We start from the raw sequence: 27791 nt of genomic DNA on the forward strand, positions 1-27791 counted from the left end.
CAGTTTAGAAGGAGATAAGCTGGAGATTTGTTCAATTGTTTATTTTCAAATGCCAGACGAAAGCTGCTTTGAGGTTTGATCTGCAGCTAAAGGTAGCCTGCTGCCAACTTGGTAAATGAGAATTCTATATACATTCCAAATGTTGTGCCTGACATAGCCCTGTGATGTCAAAATAATAGGAAGGGCACCTCCAGCAACATTCATTTACAGAGAGTGAAAGGCCTCCCTTGAAAATTTTCCAGGAGTAACATACTAGATGGAAGGGGAAGGGGCCTTGGAGATGGTAGCACTTTAGTTTAATGCTTTGAGAGTTTTCTGAAGGCTTCACTCCACCCCCCCATTCTCTATGTTGAAGGTGAGGAATGTTCACATGAATACATTTATGAAAAAAAGATGGAGCCGTTAATAGCAAGGGGCAATTTAACAAAAGGACAATAACATGTGTTGTTTAGGAACAACCCTCTCCTTTTCTGTTCGGAGTTCTAGAGTCTTCCTTCCAATAAGTTAGAGGGGTAAAGAGAAATGGGAGAGAAAGATCCCCAAGAACGTACCAAGCAAACAGTATGCATAAAATTGTCACAATTGACACAGAAGAAGAAGATAGTGGATACAGGACTCTTACGTCATTTTAGTAAAGCAGTGTAATTAGGAAGGGCAAAGATGGATAAAGCTGTTGGGAGGCCTAAGAGAAGAGTGACTGTGTAACATGAGGGAGATTATCTCTTCTTCTTGACAAACTCACAGACGAAATACATGGTAAGATGGCACTCTGTGTCATTCCACCTGCCGGAGCTCAGCATCTCCACACAGTCCTCATGGCCGTAGGGGTCGCTGGGCTCTCCCTCTTTCCAGTTGCTGTAGTTCTGCAATGGGCTGTTGTCTGTGAAGACGTACTGCCCTTCCCTCTCAAGGTCATTCACCCCGATGAACACTCGGAAGAAGCCACTCTTGGCGACGTAGTCAGCAAGAAGCGTGTTAATGACCTCGTCCTTAGGCATGGCTAGCATTCCTCCCCGGATCCTGCAGTGGGTCAGGGATTCCCTGTAGTTCTTCTCCTCCTGCACGATGTAGTAGAACTTCTCTTCCGTTTCCCGGATCCCTGCTATGACTGAAGGGAGGAGAGGAAGAATATCATTAACATGTCTCAAGAAAAGAAGCAGATACCTGTATAATATTGTCAGATCTCAATGCGCTTACTCAGCATTCAAGAGCTGTTTTGCAAGGTCATAATGAGGTAGTCACTCCTTCCCTTTCTTCTGTGCCTTTCTGTTTATCAAGTGAAAACAAAAGTCTACCATCTGTTCTCCCTCCCCTTCCTCCTTAGCTTCCCACACATCTGTCCAATAGCAGCCCTGGTAACAAAGCCCAATTAACAAGAGCTGCTACCCAGAGCATCTCACCTTTTTTTTAACCTAGCTTATGTTTCAGGTATACTTGTCCTCCTTTCTTCTATATTCACATTTTTTATGCCTGGGAAGACCCTGCTGTTTTTTCTAGATCTCAGAGAAAATGTGTTTTCCTATACAAAGCTTTTCCAATGCCCCTTGCTGGACATGGAATCCTCTATGTTCCCATTGTCCCTTCCAATCTACTCTCTGTTTGCTTGTGTGTAACTTCCCTTGAACTGGGAATGTCTTGAAGGCAGTGCTCATGTCTGACACTCTTCAATCCAGTGCCTGGATCAGCCCAAGAAATGACAAATGCTTATTAAAAGCAAATTAAATGGACAGTCTAGGAATAATAAAAATGTTTGTCCACTTCAGGTTGAGTTTCTAGGATATGGGCCTACACAATGATTGAGATTATCCACACAGCTGTAAGTGAAACTTAGCCATGGACTCAGTGTCAAGATACAACTAGGCATTGACAATCAACTTCAACTCATAATAAATTCTTTGTGCTTTTGGCTTCATTTTTGGGGTCTTTAGTTTCACCAAGAAATTCATGGTCACTGAAATGTTATAATTTTTGGTTCTGATGTGTTCATGATTGTCTGAGTCATTTAAAATATAGAATTCTATTTTTAAATTTGTATATATATATATATATATAGATAGATATAGATATATATATAGATATACATATAAACACATTGTGTCTCTCTATGTATAGGCCATGCTATGTGAGGGTGCCCATGGAAATCAGATGTGGTATCAGATCCTCTGGAAACGGACTTACAGGCAGCTGTGAACTGCTTGACATGAGTGTTAGGAACTGAACTGGGATCCTCTGAAAGAGCAGTACAAGCTCTGAACTGCTGAGCCTTCTTCTCCAGCCCCAAGATACAGAATCTTATCTATGACTTACAACTAGAATTTAAATCCAATTAAGTTGCTTAGTTAAGCTTTAGTATTTCCTAGGCCTCTATCATTACATGTTGACTCTGAATACAGGATGGCATTTGTGTGCTTCCCCTAATGTGCAACACACGCATCTAGATTACACTAAGTGAAAGTCCAGCCAGCTGAAATCAGCCATGATAGTCACTGCATCAGTTCCTTCAATAAAACTGTCTCAGCATAGCCCTTTTCAAGTTGAAGACTTTACTGCTGCTTAGTGTGGGAAAACAGACAAAGGGCAAGAAAAACGGTCAAGTTGAAAAATTTATAGACACACATAAGACTTGTACTGAATGCATTATTGGCAGAGGAGTCAAGAAAACCCTACTCGGCTATCTGTATCCTTGGGCATGGCATTCTCCAGGATTCGGTTGACTCACAGCACTTGCAACATAATAATGAAAAACACTAAATGTTATATTGTTAGTAGTTATGTGCTATCCCAAGTACTCAAGGAAGTAGCCATATTTCTGTTCATATTTTCTAAGGTGCTGTTTCTATTTGACTCTCTCTCTCTCTCTTTATTCTCTTGGCACAGCTTGCCCAACTCTGCTCTTTTCTTCTTCCCCTTGGTAGACCAGCCTGACTTTATTTTAAGATTAGAAGTCATCTTGTCACAAGGTCAAAATAAGTTCATTCCCATTTTCTTTAAACTTGGATTTGACCAGGTCTTGACTCGTTTTCTGGAATTTGACGTTCCACACCTTATACCCTAACCTACACCCTGATAAGCTAAGATGTTCTGCCACATTTCTATGTAACCAAAAACCCTTAGAAAACCCCTAGCTTTGTAGTGTGGAGGGTATATAAGCCCTACTTTTTCCCATGTTCAATGCTATTTTCTCAAACCCCACTTTAGGGAGATAGCCCTGTCTGACAGAAAATAAAACTTGCTTAATTTGACCAAAGAATTTAAGTAATGGTCTTTACTCTTGTTCAGTGGAATTAATACCCTCTTTTTAGCAAAGACTGTTTTCCTGCCAATATACCACATGCATATAATTGATTCTGTGCAGTGAAATAAAAAATATTGAATTCTGAGAGAACAATCACTATTTTCGAGGCTTTTGAACTGTGATACTTTGCTTGACTTGAGGCATTTTCTATGCTTACCGTTCTTGATGAACTTCATAGATGTCTTAAGACGAGCAACACTAATATCCAGCTGTCCAACCACTTTCCGGTATCTCCCACAGTCGCAGATGGTACCTGGTAAATGAAACAGCTATGAATTCACACTGAAGTACATGAAGACACATTGGAGAGAACCATTCTCTCTTCTCAGTGTTTTCCATGTTTTCTACCATTTTCTAGCTCAGGTACATCTCTTTATGAACCACCAAGTGTTTAACTTTTCATTTAAAACACGGTTTCTATTTTATTTTATCTTTAAGAATTCATAAAACATTCTTTAGAAATTGTTTAGAATGAGTTAAAAAAAAAACAACTCTAAACAGTTTTACAAAGAATGAATGAGACAAACCACTGTGTACACACAGTGGGCCATTTGGCATTTGTGTTCAGTCCAGAAACGGTCTGCTCAATTTCAGAAGAAACTTTTTACAGCTTCCTTAAAACATATTTGCAGCCAGGCCTCTCTCCTGGTACTGCATTATTCACGAGCTCACACAGCTCTCCCAAGATAGAAGAAACTTTTCATGATTCAATCACATGTTAACTCTGATTATCCATGAAAAGTAAAGCTGTCAAGTTTCAAAGACTACATTTAAATACTGGGAATGGATGCAGTTTAAATTTTAAAGGGCAGCCGTCCAGTTTATGGGTTAGCTATTATTTTAATTTCTTGTGCAGCTTCCTTTACTCACTCCGCTTGAGCTGGACACGTTTGGAGTGGTGTCAGAAATCAACGAAAGGCAAAATGAGCAAGTCCTTCCTACCTGCCTTGCCTTTTTCTCCCGGAATCCCGAGCAGACCCTTTTCCCCTTTGTCGCCTAAGTAAAAACAGCAAAAAGGCACAATAAATAAATAGTGAGTAGTTTCAAGCTGACAAAACATCCTGTATCTCTGAAACCAGAGGAAACAGCTCCCAAAGTCTTATTTTCATCATCTCCAATTAATATTCCTTGCTTTTTATAACTGATTTGCTTTGGGTTATTCATGGGCACAGATAATCAGGTGAGTCACAGTTTATTTAGTCCTGCAGGATATGTAAAGAACATTTGAATTTGCGGTACTTGTCTCACTTACAATATGGCCTTTGCCTTAGCAACAAGGCCAATACAATGCGCAGCATGGTTTTAATTTTGAAAATACAATTGCTTTGCAAATCTGTATCTACTAGTTACTACATTGAGCTGCCTGTAGTTACTATTTTCCAAGTCATTCTGTGTGACTTTGACCTTAGGTTAAAAAAAAAAAAGCACAGATTTTTTTTTCAGATGAATTTAACAAATATTTGCTGTTTACTTTGTGCAAGACGAGCAGCTAGATACTTGGAGAAATATACAGAAGGACAAGATTAAACCTCGGACTTCAAAGCATTGACAGTTTTTAGTCAAGAAGTGACACATGCAAATATCTGCTCTGCAAAGTCATATCATATTAGACTGAAATGTCAACCTTGGTAATTCCTCTTTCTGTTCTTCTTTTCATGGGACCATTACCTTACTTATTCAGAGGTTTCCAAAAAAAAAAAAAATAATTCTTAAAGAAGCAGGCTTTTTGAAATGAGAGAAAGAAAAAAATAGAGATGAAAAAAAAACTTCAAAATAACTCCTGAAGCCCACATCAGACACAATAATTGAAAGGAAAAGCTTTTGATTTATAGAAGAAAATGTTTGGCTGAGGTTCTTGAAGATCAAAAGAGAAGACATTGAGAGGAGTGAAATAAAGTTTCATGCTTCAGTGGTGATCTGGCAGTATAAGAAAAAAAATTATGAAGGATAAACACAGGGTGAAGGTCATCTAGGCTGAAGGAGTAGGAGTCCTAGCTGGATAAGAAGTAAAGGATTGCAGGGAGTTGGGTGTATGATCTAGTAGGACAAAGTAAAGGCCAATGCCGTCAGCACTGATACTCTGCTTGATGTCATCTGTCCCAAGGCCACTCTACAGCCTACAGGATCCCTTATGTCATTTGCCCTGAGGGTGTCACTCATTATTCTCACCCTTGTCTATTGAATGCTTCTCACTGAGAGATTCTTATATGTCGAAGAAAGTAATTGCACTGGGATCCTATGGATTTCCCAAGCTTTTCTAGACTGATCTGTGTAGACACTTTCTTTACAGTGATGTCAGACACCTAAGTGCTTGCCTAACAGAAGCAAAGAGGCTCCTGATCTCCAGAGTGCTGTTTATTGCCTTTATTTTACAACGGAAGGAACTGGGGTTCTCAGAGGCAAATAATATGCTCAGTGTTTTGAATGGCAGTGTTGATATTCAAATCCAACTATTTCTGGCTCCCCAGTTCATAATGCCTCACAGATAAGTTGGCCCATGATTTAATGAAGGAAATTAAAGAGAAAAGGTTATCAAAGTGAAATAAGCCAGGTACAGAAAGACAAAGACCCCATGATCTTACTTATATATGACACAAAATGTCAGGTTTGTAGACTTAGACAGTGGGATAATCGCTAGCAGATGCTGGAGAGGGTAGGATCAAGGAGAAGTAGGGGAAGGCTGGTTCAGGAGAATAAAGTGAGAATTAGTAGGCGCAAGCCCTGGTGTTCTGTTGCACAACTGGCTGATTATTGTTGACAGTCATATATTCTCTACTTCCAAATGGCTGGAGGAGATCTTCACTATTTCACCACAAAAGGAACAATAAGTGTTTGAGGTAGTAGCCATGCTAACTCTGTTGGATTATTTCACGGGGTACATATGTATCAAAGTATCATATTATACCTCTTAAATCTGTATAATGATGTCAGTTAAGACTAAAATAAGAAAATTTCTAAAAGAAACAGCACTCTTTGCCATAAAAAAATTCACTTAAGAAACCAGAAGTATGTTTTTAGGATATCCAAAGGCATCATCAGTTAGCGCAATAGTTCTATGAATGTGGGTTTAATATTTTAATTTCTTATAATTTATGTTTTGTTTGCACTTAAAACTCTTTCAAACTGATGTGGATTGAGCAGCAATTCTAATTCTGGTATAGTACCTCTTCTGGTCTCATAACAGACGTAAAATAAATAGAGCGAACAATAATCTCCTCTTACTGGCTGTTTTGACTTCCATAGTTGTAGCACCCTATGCTCAACCATAGTCCAAAATTATTAAATGGAAACTCCATCATTATTAAATGATGCATGGGTTTTAAATTATATACTACTTTGAGTAGCATAAAACAATCCCAAACAATTACTTCCCTGGACTATGAATCTTCCACTTGCATTATATCCACTCTGTATATGCTACTCACCCATTAGTAAATTGTCACCTTAGTTATCAGATGGACTGCCACATTAAAATGTTTTTAAGTAACCCTTATGTGGCATCATGATCCCTTGTTACAATTCCTGTGTATTTGCCTTTTTTAGCTCATGTTTGACATCATGTCGTCTTACATCCTCACAAGAAGGTGCACAGTGTGATATATTTTGAGAGGAAGAAAAAAAGAGAGACTGCATTCACACAAACTTTCCCAGAATATATTGTGATAATGTTTCTCATTTAAATTAGTGTTGCCAATCTCTTATTTTACACGACCTATAAATTAAATGTCATCATAAGAATGTATGAATCGAGAACAAATTCATAACATATAAAGATTCTAGATTATTATCCGCAGTTTCAGTGTCCATGGCAAATCTTGGATGTTTCTGTCAGGAATAAGAAAGGTCAGTATTTGCTTTGGAAGAATAATGGGCTTTTAAGGAAATAAAAACACAGCAGAGAACAAGGAGATTGACACCATGATGTACTAACATTTCAAAATAAACCGAAAGCTTGGTAGGTGGTCAGAACAGGAAAAGACCTCCTGTGAATTGCAGCAGAAAAGGCTGCATGGAAGCACCAGTCTGGCCCGATCTTTGTGTGGGGAGTGGTTTCTTGAACCCATATGTGGCTTTTCTTTCTTTTTTTTTTTTTTTTTTTGGTTTTTCGAGACAGGGTTTCTCTGTGTAGCTTTGTGCCTTTCCTGGAACTCACTTTGTAGACCAGGCTGGCCTCGAACTCACAGAGATCCGCCTGGCTCTGCCTCCCGAGTGCTGGGATTAAAGGCGTGCGCCACCACCGCCCGGCGACTTTTCTTTTAAGAAGCTGTAAGCACTGTGACTACTTCTCGGTGTTTTGTCATGAAGTCCTTTCCTTCTGTGACAAACTGGAAGACAAACCAGTGAAAGTCCAAGGGTTCAAATCATGAACCTGCTGCTTTGTGGACAGGCTGCTGAATTTCCTTAAGTCTGTATTTTTTCATCTCCTAAATGGGAATCATGGTACTTAAAATGATGATGTCATTAGGGGAGTAAATGAAGCAATCCTGTCTTATGATGGAATCCATACTGGCCTCCATTCAGAGGATGCTGAGCCAACCTAAGCCACAGGTCAGCTAAGTGCTGAGTCCTCAGCTCCCTTACAGAGGATTCGGGTTTAGCATATCTATCTTTCCAAAACTAATTATGATTTCAAGTCACCCACAAAACTTTATTTGGGCCTGTGAGTGGGAATATGTCTATAACAAGTGTCTTAAGTAAAGAATTAGAGGTCACATTCGGAGGAACAAAAAGAAATCAGAATGCTTTCAGTGTGAAAGGATTATTGGCCTTAAGTAAAAACATTTATTTTGCCATGAGATTGGATTTACCTACACTAAATCATTCTTATTTCTTATTCCTAAAATGAAATATTGACGTCTGGAAAGCTACCTTAACCATGCAGGTGACAGCCTTAAGGTCAGCCTAGAAGGAAAGTGGAGATTAATCTAAGTCCATGAACAACTTAGGAGGGCCATGGTCAAATGAGGACAATAAATTTCCAAGTGCTGGTTAGAAATGAAATTAACCAAGGTGAGCCAAAACACTGCATCTCCATTTTTCTTAAGACTTGCTTATAAATTTTGATGGCACGACTCTATAGGGGAGGGAAGTTGGGGCGTCAGTGGTGGAGCTGCTAGTGTAAAAAAGTGGTGCTTAAACGAATAGAGTAGAAAAATCGGGGCACCTTGTAGGAAATAGCATGTTGTAGCATTCAGTTTTTACCTATACCCGTGTATACCTGTGAACACGTATGTGTGGGTAAACGTGTGTGTTTCTGGGTATGAAACCCGGAACTTGTGCATGCTAGACGAGCTTGCTACATTGAGCTACATCCGCAGCCCAGTTTTCTGCGTTCTTGGTACAACAAATTATTAAAAAGGTTTTATTGTGTTGTAGGAAAGGTAAAATTATAGTCCTCAGTTGGTTTACAGAGGTACACACACACACACACACACACACACACACACACACACACACACACACACTTGTGGGTGTATGCATATCTATGTGTGTGAGTATGGTGTATGTACACCTGTATGTGTGGGTATGCATGCCTGTGTATGTGTGTGCTTGCAGAAGCCAGAAGAGGACACTGAATGTCCTGTCCTGTCATTCTTTGATTTTTTTTTTCTTTCAGACTGGGTCTCTCACTAGACCTGGAACCTTACTGGTGACCAGCAAGTCCCTGGGATCCTCTTGTCCCCACTTCCCCTTCTCCTCTTCCACAACTCGGTGATGACAGGTGCCAATCAGTTGCTACACCATCTTTTAAAATTGGTCTTCAGGATTTGAACCCAGGTCCTTGGCCTCGTCAACAAGTGCTCTTACCTACCATGTTATCTTTCTAGCACCTTGCTTATATGTTGTAAGTCAGCAGACCCAGTAAGTATTTCATTCTACAGGGGTGAGTGAGAAAATCAGTCCTGTCAGTGCATACAGTGATGGAGACGTACTCTGAGGGCTGCATACCTGAGTGGTGAAGGGGGAATTAACCTGCAGGAGGAAAGCTTCATTAACACATCAACATTTCTGGAAGTCCATCCACTTTGGGGCTTAGTGAGCCATACTAAAGATGTGCCACTCTTCCTGGTCTCTGTCATTTACTACCGAGTTTCTTAAATTGTGGGTTGTGACCACATTTGGGGTGACATAAGTAAATGTAGGTGTCATGAGAAACTTGGCAGGAGTAAAAGGTTTCTGAAAACGCCAAGAGCAAAAGCTAATTCGAAATTAATCATATAAGGAATCTGATGTGTTTGTGGCAGAGCTCACCCATGTTGCAACCCGTGACTTCACTGCACCCTTGTTTCTGAGCATCCAGCATGTACACTTTGCACAGTGTGTGCTGTCATGTTACACAACACGGCTGGGCGCTGTCTGAAATACCTTGCTTCAGACTCAAGATGACTGTATATTACAGGTGTCGGTGTTTTTAGTGCATATACAAAGGTATATAAACACATTGTTTTAGGTATGGAAAACGAAGACCACATTTTCCTATTGTCATTCCTTAGCAGGTAAATATCAATGTAGTATAGCTTTTGATTGTATAGTGTTAGAAGGTTTGATATTTAAAATTGCTGTTTGAATTGCTGACGAGAGTTTCACAAAATATCATTCAGTGAATTTTGGCTTGGGATTTGGACAGAATTCTCAACAATTTCTGAAATGACCCTAGACTTACTTCTGCCATTTGTATTATATGTTTATGCAAAACAGCAAGTACTTTTACACACTGAGACAACTCAGTGGCTCAATTATTATTTTTGAAACATAAATATCTAACTAACCCAGTCCTATTTAGTGATAGGCTGCTGATATTCTATTGAAAATTGGTATCAACCTTGCATAAACCATTTGGATGTTTCTGGATTCTATTCATTTCCATTGGTTTGTTTCTTTTAATATTATCTCCACACTATAATTTTACAGTAAGTATTTTAATTTAGTAATTTGTGTCTTCCAACACTGTTTGTTTTATTATATGGCTGTCTTGAGTATTATTAGTGCTTTTCATTTGCACATACATTTTGCATTAGCTTATAATTTTCAAAAGAATATTTCTGAGATTTTGGTCAAAAAGGTATTGAATATAAAGATTGTGTCTGGAGGCACTGACATATAAATAATATAGAGTTTCATAATCTGTACAACTTTGTTTCCATTTCCTCCGGTATCCTTTAATTTCATTACCATTGTGTTGTATTTACCGTGGAAAGTGTATATAAGTTTTACTAGATTTATTCCTGGGTACATAATAACTTTGATTCTATGATAAATAGTATTATTTTAATTTCATCATTCTTATGTAGAAATCAAATTGATTCTTTCATTTATTTGGCATCCTAAAAATCTTATCTATACAGATATCTTATCTGAAGCTTATTAGAATTTTCTGGTTCTGTAATAAATCATCTACATATAATGAATCTCAGTTTGTGTTCTACTCTTGTGATTCCTAGTTCTTTTTCTTGAATTCGTGCTATGGGTAGAAGCTCATGAGAAATGTTGGTTAGAGTTTGTGCTAGGGAGCTATACTAATCTTGTTACCAATCTCGAGTGAGATTTTCATTTCTTTTTATCATTGAATGTTTTTAAGTAATTTTTTTGTTGTTTATATTCTCTTGATCAAGTATTTTCTTGTACACTTAGTTTGCTATGTTAAAAAACACAAATTGGTATATGTTTAATTAAAATATTTTTAAATTTTCTGGAGTTATAACTAAAAATATGGAGCATTTTCCCAGGCCTCCCTCTTTGGCAATTTTTCAGAATCAACTGAGTCTGAGCATCTTTCTATTCACATCTCAGACTCTTAATGATGCCTTCTGCTGTACACAGGGCACTGTATATGGACTGGTGAGTATCCTAGGAAAAAAGTCGCACAGAATACACAACTTTAGTGTGATCCCTTCTGCTCCAGAGCGTTGGCTGTCACGCTCCTATTAATTTGGGCAATTCTCTCATACCTTCAAATATATGTATGCTTATTTCTTTTAAACATAGCCAGTTAAAATTTTCAGAGATTAGACTGATACAGGCTGCAGTCTCTTGCTCAGGATGTGTTTTGTTATCAACTATATTAATGTGCTTCCATCCTTGCAACTTGTTATTGATAAGATACACATGTTCAGATTATCAGCATGTTTGAGAACACAATCTGGAAAAATCTTTTGTCATGTCATACCTGAAATGTCTGATCTGGAAAACTCCTGATTATCTCTGGCCCTATGTTTATCAAACTTTTTTTTTTTTTTTTACTTGTCTATGTCTCCACACTTCTTATGCTGAATACCGCTGGGCACAGTCAGTACTTCTGTTTCATGACTTGTATTGACCTGCACAGTAGGCAGCGGGAGTATTCTTGGAAGTCATTCCTACATTGTGCTTGTTAGTAATAACTTGACTGATTATGGAAGTAACTTCAAACTACATAAACATATCACCTTAAGTCCAAACTAAATGTTTTTCTTCACTTAAGCCCATCTTAGTTCACTCCCTGAATACTTGTGTCCACTCCCAAACCATCCAATACAAGAAGGATGATAGAGGGAAATTAGAGCTGGAGACAGTGGTCTTAACCCGTGCTTTGTCAGTGGTAATATCACTTCAGGAGTGCAAATGGCATTGGGGTTGAAAAAGGAACGTACCTTAATATTTATAAATATATTACATCCATCTATATGTATGTATGCATGTGTTCATGTTATGCTTGTTGGAAGGGCAATCATTTTAAATATTTTAAAAATAGAGTATCACTACTTCAGCTGACAGAGATGCAATGTCTTAATTTACAAATTTTACCAAGACATATGGTCACGTAAACCATACTAGGCTGGCTCTCAGGGTTTGGAGAAGGGCCTGTGAAAACGAAAAGTTCTGAAGCCAACACTTCTCAGCTTTTGATAAAACCACCTGACTCAGGCTACAGCAGGCTGACTGGACTGTGAAGAGCTAGTGTGTAGCTTTCCCCATCTGTGAGGTCTTCAACCAGTGGTAAATATACAAGAAATATGCCCATTCATGTCTTCAAATGCAGCTGAAGGGAAACCCTTAAGGAACAAAGTGGAGAAGAACTGGGGGAGAGGAGACAAGAGGAAATACAGAGCCTCCAGGTGAGACTAAAGGTCACAGCCTCAGTTCAGACTCCAGCCTGGCAACCTAACTCAGTGCTGCTAGGAGCCCCCAAAACAGATCAAGCTACACAACTGTCACACAGAAGCTTGATCCTGCCTCAACTTGATGTGCCATGCTTTGTTGACGCCCATGGCAAGCCTGCCCCTTTCTGAATGGAGACAGAGGAGGACTGGATGGGGGGTGGGTGTAGAAAGGAGGCAGGGAGGAGGCCAGAATGGGAGGAGAAGAGGGAGGGGAAACTGTGATCAGTATGTAAAATAAATTTTAAAAATTAATAAAAAAAAGAAACTTAAAAAAAAAAAGAATCCAGTGCTGAGCACCATGAGGCACTTGATTAATTATTCAAAGGCTCAAGTATTTATGAATTATGGAGAGTATATACAGGGTGAATAATCATAATATTCGTGGTACTGAGCTTCTTCCAATCTGAACCTTTGTAGAACTATTTCTTCCATTTTCCCCTCAAATGTCTTTATCTGGTGCATATAAACACGTTGTTATTCCTCAAGACCTATTTCAGTTTCTCCCCATATGAATCCTGTTTCTCTTTCCCATTTGGTGTGTCTACTACTCATATTGTTCAGGCTTATAATTCTTCTTGAGAAAATCTTATCTTTCTGAATGATCTCTGAGTTGTTGGCAATGATTGCTGATTCTCCTTCAGCTTTGGGTTTCCAAGTGGAGCAATGCCTGCATATGAATTACTGCATATGAGAACAATTGGGAATTGTTACCACCGTGAAGCTTTATGAGAAGAGGGCAGGGGAGAGGAGATTAGGTAATAAGGAGCAACTATTTGTATTTTAATATCAAGGTTGCACTTACAGCAGAATATATTGGAAATGGTGAGCATTTTTGTATATACTTCAGTTTCCTATCCGGCTAATAGATTATGGAGACAGTATTATTAATTCCTCTACTTTATACTTGTCTACATTGTGTTTTATGAGGAATCATGACAGTATTTGAATCATGGTATCATTGGGTCTTAGCAAGGGTTAATAGATAGCAATAGATCCAGGAACAGAGTTCAATATAGAGCCTTCCAGAAGTTTATGCTTGACTCTGTTTTGAAATCTTGCTTAAATTTGTTCCATGTCTTTCTGGTTCTGAGCTATGAGAGCCTACTTGGGTAAGACTCAAGTTACGGAGACAGAAAAAACACCATTTAAAAGAAAGAAAAGCCGTCATTTTCATGACATAATGTGTTCACTGTGTGTTCCCTTGCTTTTATTTGAACTGGAAAATGACACGGCCAACTTACCCTTCTTGCCAATGGGGCCAGACTTGCCAATATTGCCCTGGGCTCCCATATCACCCAGCTCTCCTTTTACTCCTGAAAAACAAAGCAAGTCATTATTATAGCATGAGGCCTTTTCTTTCCTTTAAGGATGTGACTAACGTGATCTTTAATTCAAAGAAATATATACATACATATACATATATACATCTATCTATCTATCTATCTATCTATCTATCTATCTATCTATCTATTTATCATCTATCTATCAAGACCTAATTGGATGATTAATTTTCTCAACAGTTAGGTTGACCTGCAGGCATATCTGTCTTGGTTATGTTAATTGAGGTAGGAAGACTCATTCATCGTGGGTGGAAGCATTCCCTGGGTTTGGGTCTTAGACTAGAAACACACACATAAAAGAAAAGAAGGAGGTGGGTAGACACACTTGCATCCCTTGCTTTCTGTTCCATTGTGGTTGCAATGTGTAAGATCCCTCAAGCTTCCACTGCTGTGGCTTCCTGCCTGTGATGGACTGTAACACAGAGCCAGAAGCACTTTCCCCTTTAAGTTGATTTTTTTTTTCTTCAGAGCATTTTATCACAGTATCGGGAAATGAAAGCAAGACACTAACATGTATCTTATGCTATGTATACTGTGTTTAAACAGAGTGAGACACTATCTATTCATTGAAATGTGAGTGATTCTGACAACTCTGAGTATGTTGGTATTAGAACATTTACTCCAGCAATATTCTCAGGAGAGGATTTGTGAAAGAAAGGGTAGCTAAGCAGCAGAGTTTGTTTTTAGATATGTTCACCTTTAGATACATGTCTGGCTTTGCTTTAGGATTGATTTCTCTCTCTGCTTGCAAAGAAGATTTGACAGGTATAGCTACTTCAGAACAAGGAAGGAAATGTGTAGCCATAAAATCTGGTGAGGAAAGAGACACCAGCAATTGTCTTGCTGAAGTTCTGTTGCTCGTTTTTGTCTTTTCAGACAGCATCTCGCACTGTAGCCCAGATTGGCTGGGAGTTCACTGTGTGTGCCAGGTTGATCTCAAATACAGCGGTTCTGCCTCCAGCCTCCTGGATGACGGAATCGCATATGTGATCCATCACAGCTTGCTTTATTGCTAAGCTTGGAATCCTAAGACTTATCCCTACAATATTCTAAAGTCATTGCTTGCTTTTAAAAATGAAAATAATGTCAAAAATGATAAAAATGAGTATGGTGGCACACACCTTTAATCTTAGTACTTGGAAGGCAGAGGCAGACAGATCTTTATGAGTTAGAGGCCAGCCTGAGTCAACAGAGCAAATTTCAAACCAGCCAAGGCTACATAGCAAGAACTCTCATTTAAAAAAACAAAAAACAAAAAACAAACAAACAAAAAACAAGCAAAAAGCAAAACAAAAGAAAAAAACCCACAACCTGATAAATAAGTAACAGGAAGTGATAATATAAAAAACATTTACGCCGGGCGGTGGTGGCGCACGCCTTTAATCCCAGCACTTGGGAGGCAGAGCCAGGTGGATCTCTGTGAGTTCGAGGCCAGCCTGGGCTACCAAGTGAGTTCCAGGAAAGGCGCAAAGCTACACAGAGAAACCCTGTCTTGAAAAACCAAAAAAAAAAAAAAAAAAAAAAGAAAAAAAAAAAAAACATTTACTAGTTACAAATGGGTTTTGTGAGAATAACTTAGCAACTGACATAAGAACTTCAAGAATGAGCTTAAATCAGTCTTTCTCAGAATGAGGTTCGGAGGGTTTAAGGGTATTTTAAACTTTTTACATTATTCAAAAATTTAAAATGAGTGGTCCATGGGAACCATTTGGTGAGTGGAGGAAGAACTCAGGTGTTTGGAAAATACATGGTGGCAACCTAGAAGCTTTTTGATTATTATTTAGCTTTAGTAAGGTTTAATCTTGGGTTGATTCATTAAAGCGTCCAAATAGCTTTTGTGTTGCCCTTGTGTGCTGTGCTTCCACCCCGTGCAGGACCCGCCATCACCCTGTTATGTCATGTTCTATTATAAGGAAAGAGGAGTAAAGAAATACAGAGATTGGGAAAAGATGAGTCCTTCAAAGGACCAGGCAGCTCTTTCTACGAACATAGCTATGTTTCCTGTAACTCATCATCTTATATTTTCTCTGAGACTGCTACTCCCTGAACCACAGAGCGTGAACCGCTCTGACCAGCCTTAATGATACAGCTTGAGAAATACCACAAAGTCTAGCTAGCCATCAGGCAAACTCATAGGAGCCTTGGTTGGTTCTGTAATTCACATCTGAAGCACAATACATTTATCTCTGGGCCAAAGAGCTGTGTGACAGGGGACAGGAGAGAATGAACATCTGCACATTACAGTGTGCAGGTTTCAGACAGGTTAGCGTACCTTTCGGTCCCCTGCGTCCCATCTTGCCATCCTTGCCTCCTTCTCCTGTGTCTCCTTTTTCACCATCAGCTCCTTTTAAAACAAAGCAAGAGAGAGTCGATCATCTCAAATGAGGACTGAGGGGAAGGAGATCATGCTCGAAATGCCATTGCAACTTGGATATGGGAATATACCTAGGCCACAAGGATTGGACAGCTGAAAAGAAAGAACTTCAGTTGCAATCATCACAGTAGCTACAGCTACCTTCACTAAGCCCTCTCAAGATTGACTGTCAATAATTTGTCATGGATGGGTCCCTGCCCCTTATTTCTGAACTCTTGGCTGTTGGTATATGCTGGGAATGGGCAGTGGCTCATTTTCTTCCTTTGAACCCACTGTTGAGCCCACGAGACTTTAGTAGATATCTCCAAATGCATGGTCACATAGAAGAGAGCTCCAAACCATAGAAGGCATTGGTTAGACTCAGTGGGTCACAGAACACAAGAAATAGACATGAATGTAAGAAATAGATTTTTGTGTAAGAAGAGGGGTAGATAGGAGTGGGAGAGAGTTAAAGAAATGGTAGGGCATTAGAGTACTCATCATGTAATCTACCTATGAAGTTGTCAAATAACAAATTAATTAACAAATTAATAAAAGAAGAAGAAACATGCAATATGTTTTATCCTTTCACTTTTCTCCTATCAGCATTAGAGGAGCCACACAATTTGAGGCATGAACTGGAAAGCTAAGAATAGGAGACTAGAAGTAGTGGACAGTTGACAAGCAGTTGTATGTGGCAGAGCCTGTCTTAGCTACAGATGAGTGTGGCATCAGCACCTTGACCAGTTCAAACTGGCTGAATGAATGCTTTAAAGAAAGGTGTCTTGGACTATGAGTTAGAAGATTATAATATACAAATTATAATATGGTGCTAGTGACTAATAGTTTGAGTGATTTTTTTGGGTAAGTTGGTGATAAAGTTGTTTGATTTTGGAGGATGACAGGTCCAGACTTGAGTCCCAGCTCCTCCTATCTGGAGGAATGTGAATGCTGCATGAATCCTAAATGGTCTTATAATAAAAACCCAGAGCCAGATATTGGGGTAAATGCTGAACGATTAGAGGAAACAAGCCACAGCCACTTCTCACCTTGTCAACTCCTCAGCCAAAAAGAGAAGATCCTCAGACTGATTGCTTCTGAGTCCTCAGCTGAAAGGGCCTAATTCCTGTTTCCTTCCTCTTTATATTCCTTTCTCTGCCTTGCCATATCACTGCCTGTCTCAACCTTCGTGGTGCTGGGATTAAAGGTGTGTGACTCCCAAGTACTGGGATTAAAAGTGTGTGATTCCAAGTGCTGGAATTAAAGGTGTATGTCACCACTTCCTGGCTGTTTCTCTTTTAAACTGGATTGATCTCTTATAAGGGTGGCTTTGAACTCACAGAGATCCAGACAGATCTCTGCCTCCAGAGTGCTAGGATTAAAGGTGTGTGCCAACACTGCCTGACCTCTGGGGCTAACTCTGAGGCTGGCTCTGTCCTCTGATCTTCAGGTAAGCTTTATTAGAGTACAACAAAATATCACCACATTTCCCCTTTTTTGTCTAAAATAATAAAGAGAGGTTATAACTAATATAAGAAAAACTATATACAATAAGTACAATAGCTATATACAATATATACAGTCAAGAATTACATTAACAATGTCCAGTCCATTAACATATGACAAATTCAGAGAAAAAACCTCTCTTATTTATCCTATTTTGGTGAGTCCAAAATGTTATACCGAATTCACATTCTATCCTAACTTGTATTACCAATGTAAAACTATCTTTTGATGTTTTTCAAACTTACACACTTAGCACGTCTTTAGTGAGTTTCTTTTCTGAATTTGTTAACAAGGAAAACTATAACTTCCAGCTACCTGTGAACACATGACCTTCTTTTCTGAGTCTCACTTTTCTTTCCTGAAAATAAAATAACAACACCTACTTGAATGGGCTCCTAAGAAGTTTACATGGGCTAATGTACACAGAACACTGGGGCACACCTGGTGTGTAATGATAGTGGCTGATGTTATTCTCTCCTGTTTTCTGTGTTTCCTCATCCTTTGTGTGGGATATTACCTACCCTCCCTGACTTGCCCCATTGTTTTAGAATCAACAAGGTAAGAATGTGAATGTGCTTTGGAAATAAAGAGCATAACACATACCATGTTGTGACTAGATACCCACACTATCACCGCAGCAATCTCAGGACAGGGAAAGCCTGAGGAATGATAGGAAAATTGGATTCCAGGCTGTGAGATTATTCAAGCGTTTGGCTGTTTTACAAGAGTATCTACAGGATCCTTCTGGAACTGGCTTTTATAAAGATGCTTAGACGATTTCTGTGGTCAGACTAGAGGAGTTAATTTTGGACTGGATGGTGTTTTCCAGTGCCAGGGGATGTTTATTTAGCAAGGTTAGTATGTGCTGTGCACTCCAGCTAAGGAGTTTGACACGGCATTGTGGCAATTCCAGGAGGTAGAAACTATTCTTGCTCTATTTCATAAATAAAAACAAAAACAAAACAAAACAAAACAAAAACAAGACGAAAAACCAAACATGATGCTGTGTGGTTAAAGCACTTGCGAATTATCATAGAATTTCTGAGTATTCCGAGGAGAATTCTCCCATGTCTGTTTCTGCCCTTCTAATGTAAACTTGGTACTTTCGTCATTGGCAGCTGTGACTCCTAGGATTGGTGGGTTTTAGGAAACTTGGCACTTTGTCAAGGTTTTCGGAGAGAAAAGGGAAGTTACGAGGAAAATAATTTGATGATTAGTATTATCCTCAAACAAGAAAGATAGTAGGAATCATATTAGTATTCCAATGGTTTAATTCATATAGAATGTATCCTGGAGGTAGATTTGTTGAGACCTAGGTTTGCCACTCACTAGCTGAGGGATTCTGTATTCTGGGAACCCCTTTATCTTTCTGAGTACTGTTTTACTCAGTGATAGAATGGACAAAATACTTTTTATTTGTGTGTGTGTGTGTGTGTGTGTGTGTGTGTGTGTGTGTTTGTGTTTTCCAGGAGTTTTTTTTTCATTCCTCCATTTCTTCCTTCCGTTCTTCCCTCATTCCTGCCCCATAGTGACATTATGTAGAAAACAGTTTTCTTCTCTACCGTTACCAGACTGAGCTAAATTCTTCTGATTACCTTTGTTGTTTAAAATATCTCTTTATATTCAATGTGTCAGCTCATTTCTGTTTACAACTTACATCCAGTCCTCTGTGAGTTAAGGGATAGGCTGCCATACTAAACAATTTTTTTTCTTACACATAGACAGTTTAGCACTGCCTGGTACTTGAAATGTAATGGAATTGGCTATACTTTGTATGAACCATACGATACTTTACAAATGTTATGATAGCATTATTATGAGCCAAAGTGTCCATCCTACTTGACATGCACTCTATCATTTGATCCCCATGACAATCTTTCAGAAGGATGCTATTCTCAGCTTCATTTTACAGATGAGGGAATAAGGTCAAGCAGAGGTAATGGAACATCAATATGGCTGAAGCTTGTGTCAAGGGTAAAATTAGGATTAAAATTTTACGTGTCTTTCTTCAAATCCCGTGTCAGGCACACATGGGATGATTTTGGATGAATTCTTGTTCTCCCATTCTTGGGACCAGGATCCACGCAAAGGGACTAAAGAGACATATCCTGCTCAGTAAAGGGGGAGATCGTAAAGCCCCACGGATGTGAATATTGGTACTGTTATTGTTTCTCTTCCCTCCTACCCTCCCTGTGATCTTTCCTATTCATTTCCATGCAAGCATCTCCCTGGAGGAGGCAAGGGGAGTGACTTAGTTATCTGCTGCTCCCTGGTGGCTCCTGATGGGAGATCCTGGAGCACAGAAACGGGATTATGGTTCTTGTGATCTGTCTGACTGTACCCAGCCTGCCTGCTAGAGTGGAAGTAAACAACTTGTATCTTTTCCTTCCACTTGGGTCCTAGTTATTTAATCTTTGAGAGTTACTTTAATGAAAACAGAAGGGAGACATAAAAACAAGCCTGGAAAGGATCCCCATGTCTCACTGGAATCTTTCAGTATCTTGGAAATATTTCATTGGATTACTGGGCATATTTAGACCACCTTTCCTTCATTAAAAAAATAGCCACTTACATTAAAAAAAAACCGAGGAAAAACTAAGCTACAATAAACCGATTTTGAATTTCTAAAGATCATTTGTTTGCCCCTCCAGGCCATCAGAACACTGTACTAATCTTTCCAGCAGAATTCCAATAGAGCATACAGTTGACCACATTTTCCTAGGTAGGATTTATTTGAAATTAAATAACTGAACTCAAGCCTGTACCATGAATGCAAATGGAGTAAGTACGTAAAAAAAATTCTCACATTCATTTTAGAAATGCTAAATAAAATCACTGGAAATTGTCATTTCTACTGCTAAAGTAATCTTAGAGGCAGGAAAGGTGTTGTCAGCAATCTGATTACCCTTAGAATTGAGCGGGACATGTGGCATGAGACCCCCTCTAAAGCTTCATTCAGTCCTGAAACAACCTCCTCGCCTGTCCTTGAATTCTGTTTTCAAATTTGCCAGTTTTGTCTCCAGTTTTGAAGCTTTCAGTAGATTATTCCTGAGATGGCTCTTGGGCCTCAGGGAATACGGTTGTTGTAATGGACCTGTGTACTGTTCCTTCTGCAGGTACTTTGCTGAAATATGTGCACCTTCTCGGGACCTGCAGTTGTTTGTTTTACTCCCTTCGTCTGTTTATCACTCCCTTGGTGCCTTCATTTGCCTCCCCGTCTGCTGTTGTTTCAATTCAGTCCCTTCCGCACAGCTCTCCCTAAGGCAGAGGGACTGCATAGAATTGTTGAAAATTCTTGTTTCACCTCCCTGAGTCTTAGTTTTCTTATCTGTAAAAATGGGGAAAATCCTGCCTACCTCATAGGGTGGTTTCAAATTAGAGGTATCTCATCCAATTGCTGAAGAGCATTGAGCTGTTCATTTGGTGTGCTCCTCTGTTGGTGTTTTGATAAGAAGTTAAAAAGTGGTCATCCTCATGTATTTACTACCCCAGCCACCTGTAACCATTATTACATTTCACTGGACTGCATGGTCTTTTTCTTTTCACCATAAAAATTTTTACACACTGAAAGATGAAAGACAGATAAACCAGCACTAAGACATAAACCACTGCTGTGAATATAGCTCTGCATAAATAAAATGCTGATTGGCCAGTAGCCAGGCAGGAAGTATAGGTGGGACAAGAAGAGAAGAGAATTCTAGGAAGTGGAAGGCTGAGGGACAGAGACGCTGCCAGCAGCCGCCATGAGAAAATGTTAAGATACTGGTAAGCCATGAGACACGTGGCAACTTATAGATAAATAGAAATGGGTTAATTTAAGAGATAAGAACAGCTAGCAAGAAGCCTAAGCCATTAAGTTTAAGTAATATAAGTTTAAGTAATATAAGTCTCTGTGTGTTTATTTGGTTGGGTCTGAGCAGCTGCAGGACTGGCGGGTGAGAGAGATTTGTCCTGACTGTGGGAGGACAGACAGGATCAGGAAAACTCTAGCTACAAACAACTAGCTTGATGCCACTGCTTCAACTATTTTTTTTTTGGCTGATGAAAATGTTCAATTATAGATATGTCTGTATATTATCCTTCAATACATCACCAAATGTCTTTAAAGGCTAGGAATATCCTCTTGTATAAACACATTATTATTACAACAATATTGCTTTTTATTAAAGTACTTACTAAGATCAGCTTCATAGAATTCTGTGGTTTCGCTTATTCTGAGCCTACTATATTGCAGTCTAATAGAATAAGAAGGAGAAAAGAACAGTTAGAAAGAGAAGCCGAAATTCAAAGGCATGAACCTGAGTTCTTAGAAAACAAATCATGAACAATAATAGCATTTTTTTTTCTGCTGAAAGAACTACTAATAGACCAAAGGAGAATTGGGGGAAGACAAATTCCTACTGATCATTTATAGGAAGCAATCATCCTTATAAGGTTGGGTATAAACTGATGAAGTCCTTAGGCTCTAATCATACACATCGCAAGTTCAGGTTCTCATCATATCAATGATCAGCTGCTATAATTTGGATGGTGAGTGGTCTCCTGTAGTCCATATCTTAAGGACTTGGAAGGTGATGAAACCTTCGGGGGGGGGGGGCGGGGGGAGTGCGCTAGTATGAAGTTCTTTGGTCTTTGGGAATATTCCCTTACATGAGATTTAGGACTCTAGCCCCTCTCTCTTCTTTTGCTTCTTGTCCATGAACTAAGCAGTTTTATCTTCCATGCACTCTGCCTTTGTCTTGTATGCCGCCACTCATGGCCTAAAAGTAACGGATCTTCTCTAAAGCTAAGCATAAAAGCAAACCTTTTCTTTATATATTAGTTATCTCGGGTACTCTGTTACAGTTGCAGAAAGTTGACTAATACTCAGACTTTTTCAACTTATGTGTACTATTTAACTTTCCAAAGTCGTTGTTTTCCTTCTCATTGGTAATTTTAAATTACCCACATTAGACTTGCCCATACTGAGGACAATTTCATCCACCCACAACATGTAACTCTTTGAATAACTTAGAGTAGCTCTGGGATGGAAACTGACAGCGGAGGAGAAACCAGTCAAACTGTTTTCTATTTATTGCCAAATGTAGTGGGGAGTAAGGGCTATCCTTCTGAATTGTTATCACAGATTGTCTCAAGGAGGGATCTGTCAACTATCTAAATAGTCATGTACTTTAGCAGTGACTCAGTTAATGGGAGTCAACAGAATAAAGTGATGTATAATGTAAAATAGACCTTAAAGCCAGGAAACCGGCCAGGCGGTGGTGGTACATGCCTTTAACCCCAGCAGTTGGGAGGCAGAGGCAGGTGGATCTCTGTGAGTTCCAGGCCAGCCTGGTCTACAGAGCAAGTTCCAGCACAGGCTCTAAGCTACACAAAGAAACCCTGTGTTTCAAAAACAAAAACAAAAACAAAAAATCCCAAACAAGAAGAAGCCAGGAAACTGCATTAGCTGGCCTCTAGAGGGAGCTGTGGAAGTACACTGTGGAGATTATGGGACCACGCTGATGTTTTATCACAGTTCTCTCTAGCCTGACACATCGAAGAAAAGTTGTCCTCACATTTGTCTTCAGAAAATCATAAAAGGAAAGCAGCAAGATCAGAAAATGAAGGATGATTTGCAGGGGTTATAGGTCTGCTCTCAGTATCTCTGCATAGCAGCTTATGTGTAGAAAAATGGAAGTCAAGTCTTGGCTACTTAAGAACAACAAACAACAATGTGTTGCACAGAAACAAAACCAGAGTTTACCTGGCAGTAGGGCAAGATCCCTCTGGGAATTTTCCCAAGATTCTTATCTAACTTTGAATTACATCATCATGCTGAGTGTACATGAATACATGGTTCTACTCATGTGGAACCATTCTTAAAGTTTTCCTAACACAGTTAAAATGTTCCAAAAATACTGATTTTTCTTGGTCTACAGCACTACTAATTCTTGAAAAGCAATGACCTCAGCATGGACAATTATAAATTCAAAATATTGATGAGCTCTGGCAAATGTCAATTTACTGACTTAGGTATCAGAGAAGGATGGAACCATGCTAGTTATACACGCTTGAGCAACTTGTTCTGGGATCAGTCTTCTTGCCTTGGCTTTGTAATTCTCTATAATTTGATTGAAGATACTTTGAAGATGCTTGGTGTTTTGTAGAGCTGCATATTTAACCAATTTTAATTTTCTATGTAAAAAATAAATTAGAATATCCATTTAAAAATGATATAATTTGCTAAGGGCTCCATCTTTGGGAAGCACATATTTATTAAGTGCTATGATACTCATTCAAATATACACATATTAATGTACATTTATATGTACTTTGGATATACATATGCTATATGTTCATATATAGGCAGGCTCAAATCTTGAATTTCCCAAATAATGGCTACTTAGTCATGTGCTAAATAATGTATACTTCCACTTTATTAAATCATTGCATTTAATAAATAATTGAATTATAATAATGTTAATAAATAGCTTGTCAAATTATTCAATCAATTATTTAAATTTAAATTAAATCTTATACTAAACACTTGACTTCCCTTCTTCATAGTTTTTCATTGAAAAAGATGATAATGCCTTTTTTATGGAACTACTTGAAGATTATATGAGATTGTGGATGATGAAACTCATAATGGAGTCCTTGAATCAAATGTGCTTCATTTATAAATATTGTGTATATGGTGAATGGGCATCCATTGATTTTTTTTTGTATGTTTTTCCTGGGATTCTGATAACTGCTTCTCTGTAGGAATCCGCAGTCACTCATTCTGATATGGTTTGGGCAGTCAGTTGGGATGTGACCCACTAAGAAACCATGAATCTCAATTTAAGGATTTTTAATTAGAAGTTACAAACACTAGAGGAGAATCAATCTGTCTTTAGGGTTTGCAGAGAAGATTCTGAATATAACCTCACAGCATGAGAAAGAACAGCCTTTACATTGAAGTAATTAAAGGGAAGAATAACACCAAGGCAAGAAGACTGCTCAAGTGTGTGGCTCTAGCCCAACTCTGTTCTTTCCTGATACTGAAGTCTGTAAATTGGCATTCTCCCCTCTGTTTGCTGTTTTGGCTGGTGTTAGATTCTTTCGCTTGCTAATACAAGTTCCCCAATAATATAATTACTAGACGATGATTAAGACAACAACGCCCTTCTCTACGGCAAGGGCATAGCCGCAGGAAGCCAATAATTACTGTAACAAATGCTAAAAGAGTCTGTTATAGAAGCAGAAAAGAGCCACCTGCCTCCATCTGCCCACATCCCAGCTCTTCCTTATCTTTGTTAGGAAAAAGGAGCATCAGCAGAATAGATTTACATCTAAGACAAAAATGAGCTAACATACAAATTTGTCAGTATATTAATAAGGCAAACGTGTGCTAAAATGTTCTCACCAATAAAAGCTCTTCTTCTGGGTGATATAATCCTGACAGGCCTAGGTCAAGAGGCATTTAAGTACAGGCATGCCTGGATCAGGTGTACTCCACTTTAGCAGAGAGAATTAATGATGCTCCCTGAAGGACCTTCCTCTAGCACTTCAAAGCTTCCCACCTTAGGTGTCACCCAGGACTGGAAAGATCTGAGACGACATACTTACTGTTCCTTGCATTCCCAGCACTTGGCACCAAGTCTGAGCTGCAATAGGTGCCTGCTCAATAAATGATCTTGAAATAAAAGGAGCAACATCCCCAAAGACAAGATGGATAAATGTGAGCTTAATGACAACACAGTCAAATGAATTTGTGATTGATTGAAATGTCATTTTCAATACTGGCTGATTAATGAATTGGCCTCAGTCTGTAGTAACAGCCTATAAAGCAATAAGGCAGCCCAGGAAAACACACAAAACACCGTTCTTGCTACTGCCCTGCAGTGTTTTTGTTTCTTCCTCTAATTTATTTTCTCTCCCAATATTTCCATCATGCTCAAATTTCCTAGACTCAACAGTTAAGCCAGGTATGTATAATCCTTTCTCAGGCCCATCTGGATTCTTACTTTTTCTTATTTTCTAACCCTTCTTTTTTCTCTGGTTCTATCTTACCTAGTCTTTCTTCATGCCCCAATTCTTGACCTTAATAGATGATTCCTGAAAGGTCTTCACGGTGCTTAACTAATTGATGAATCAGACACAATTAGAATAGTTTTTTGTTCAACAAACGGCTTAAATACTGGTTTCCATGGATCTAAATTTTGCTTTCGAACCACCTTGTAAGTGAATCTAAAAAAAATCACATGTTTTCACTGTTACTGCCTCATCTAAAATGTTTTAGCAGTTATCTGTTTGTAGGCTAAGGCCACATTTGTTATTCTAGTAGATGGCCTTTTCATACTGACATCAAGGGAAGTTATTTTCTGATCTTGACTTGTATAATGCCTTCTTGTCCCAGTTGTTTGTTCCCTGGTCATCAAATGCCCTTCAGCTCTTGCCTTGCTGAACAGCACATATGCTTTCATTCTATATGAAATTTGTCCACATTAAGAAGAAACCAAAAGTCATAAAAGATGGGCCAGACATAACGACCTGGTGAGAGTTTAAGTAGATATACATAAATCTACAAGGTTTATAAACAAAGAAATGGCAAAAGGAAAAGTGAATACCAGACATAAGAAACAAATAATTGTCATAATATAAAAAGAACTTAGGGAAATTCCTTTGTAGAAAGGCAATGAATGATTTTCAAAGATCACTCAGGGGTTTCAATAACAAATACTTGATGAGAAATGCACAGAATGTCTACACCATAAATACATACATATCTACATTATACTTCACATATAAATAAATATCTACACTGTTTTTCACATCAGATCCAAATCTGACATAGAGAAAGAGAATTGAAATTTCTCATTCATGGTTCTTGACAATGGGAATGCATGTGGACAATAATCTGACAGTAAGGTTAAAGTGCAGTAAATCTATAAGCCTGTAATCCTGGCTGCTCTGGAGGCTAATAGAGAAAGATTACAAGTTTAAAGCCTGCCTAGGCCACACAGTGAGTTATAGATCAGCCTGAGCAACTCAATGAGACCCTGTAAAAACGATAGGCCAGTAAGATGGTTCACTGAGTAAAGGCTCCTGCTGACAAGATTGAGGTCCCGAGTTCCGGCCCCAGAACCCACAATGTAAAAGGAGAGAGCCAACTGACTTCTGAAAGCTATATTTTGACCTCCACACATGGCATGGATGCACTCATAAATAAGTAAATAAATGTAAAATAATAATAATAATAATAATAATAATAGTAATAGTAATAACAACAATCCTCTAAAGTAAAACAGACAGCTGGGGATATAGTTAAAGAGTAGAGCATTTGCCTAGCATGAATGGTGCACTAGGTTCAGTCCCTACAATTGAAAGGAGAAAACACTAAAATAGAAAAATGTAATACCCTAGTTTACCAGAAGGATCTTTTTTCATAGACATAGTTGAGTACACATACAAGAATGTTTAAAGTAGAAAAACTCAGAAACTGTAAATACCTAAAAATGTGTCATTATGAGATTAGTTGAGACAAACGTTGATTAACACTATATTCCAATGATTACAGTTACATTAAAATACAACACAGTTTTATGCTGATAGTAATAATGATGGATTAGAGAGAGTGATCTGCATTTTAGTATGTACATCATGACTCTTAGGGAGTATAGTATGGCCTTATTTAGAATAAGGAAAATAAATAGAATGAGTATATAGATAAGCCTCAGTGAGAGAAATGAATTCAGAAACAGAAGATATCTTTAAAAATCAAAACCCATTAGCTTTTCTTTATACATCATCACTCTGAAATGCTCTCACAATTTGAAAAATATGCCAAAAATAGTGTAAAAAGTTCTACCCTCTTTCTCATGCTTTGTAAATCCTACCTATAAATTCTGTCTCAAGTTAATTCCTACATTATCTGCGTTTCTTGATAGCATTGTTTCCTTGGTAATTCACCATCTGGTTCCTTTTTACTACTTTCTAACTGCTGTCTTGACATATTATTTAAGTAATACACTGGTATTTAACTTCGTATTAATGTCAACTACTTAATTTGACTACACTTTTTTGGGAAACACTTGGATATCAAGTGTCATTCACAGCCTCAATTTTACTGACTTATTTATTGAACAAATATCTGTTGCATTTCTGCTTAGTTGGCTACGAAGCTCTGTGTT

At 38.5% G+C, this 27791-nt stretch overlaps 1 protein-coding gene across 1 annotated transcript in view; it reads right to left on the reverse strand.

The window, feature by feature from the left end:
- Positions 1-716: 716 nt before the first annotated feature.
- Positions 717-27791, reverse strand: part of Colec10 (collectin subfamily member 10) — a 41168-nt gene continuing 14093 nt past the window's right edge. The window contains exons 2-6 of the mRNA XM_059248062.1: positions 16048-16119; positions 13677-13748; positions 4238-4291; positions 3453-3548; positions 717-1108 (exon numbers count right to left, since the gene is read on the reverse strand). Coding sequence (XP_059104045.1) covers positions 717-1108; positions 3453-3548; positions 4238-4291; positions 13677-13748; positions 16048-16119 — 686 coding nt within the window. The remainder of the gene's footprint in view (positions 1109-3452; positions 3549-4237; positions 4292-13676; positions 13749-16047; positions 16120-27791) is intronic.

Source organism: Peromyscus eremicus, chromosome 20 (genome assembly GCF_949786415.1).
Source record: "Peromyscus eremicus chromosome 20, PerEre_H2_v1, whole genome shotgun sequence".
NCBI classification, from domain to species: Eukaryota; Metazoa; Chordata; class Mammalia; order Rodentia; family Cricetidae; genus Peromyscus; species Peromyscus eremicus.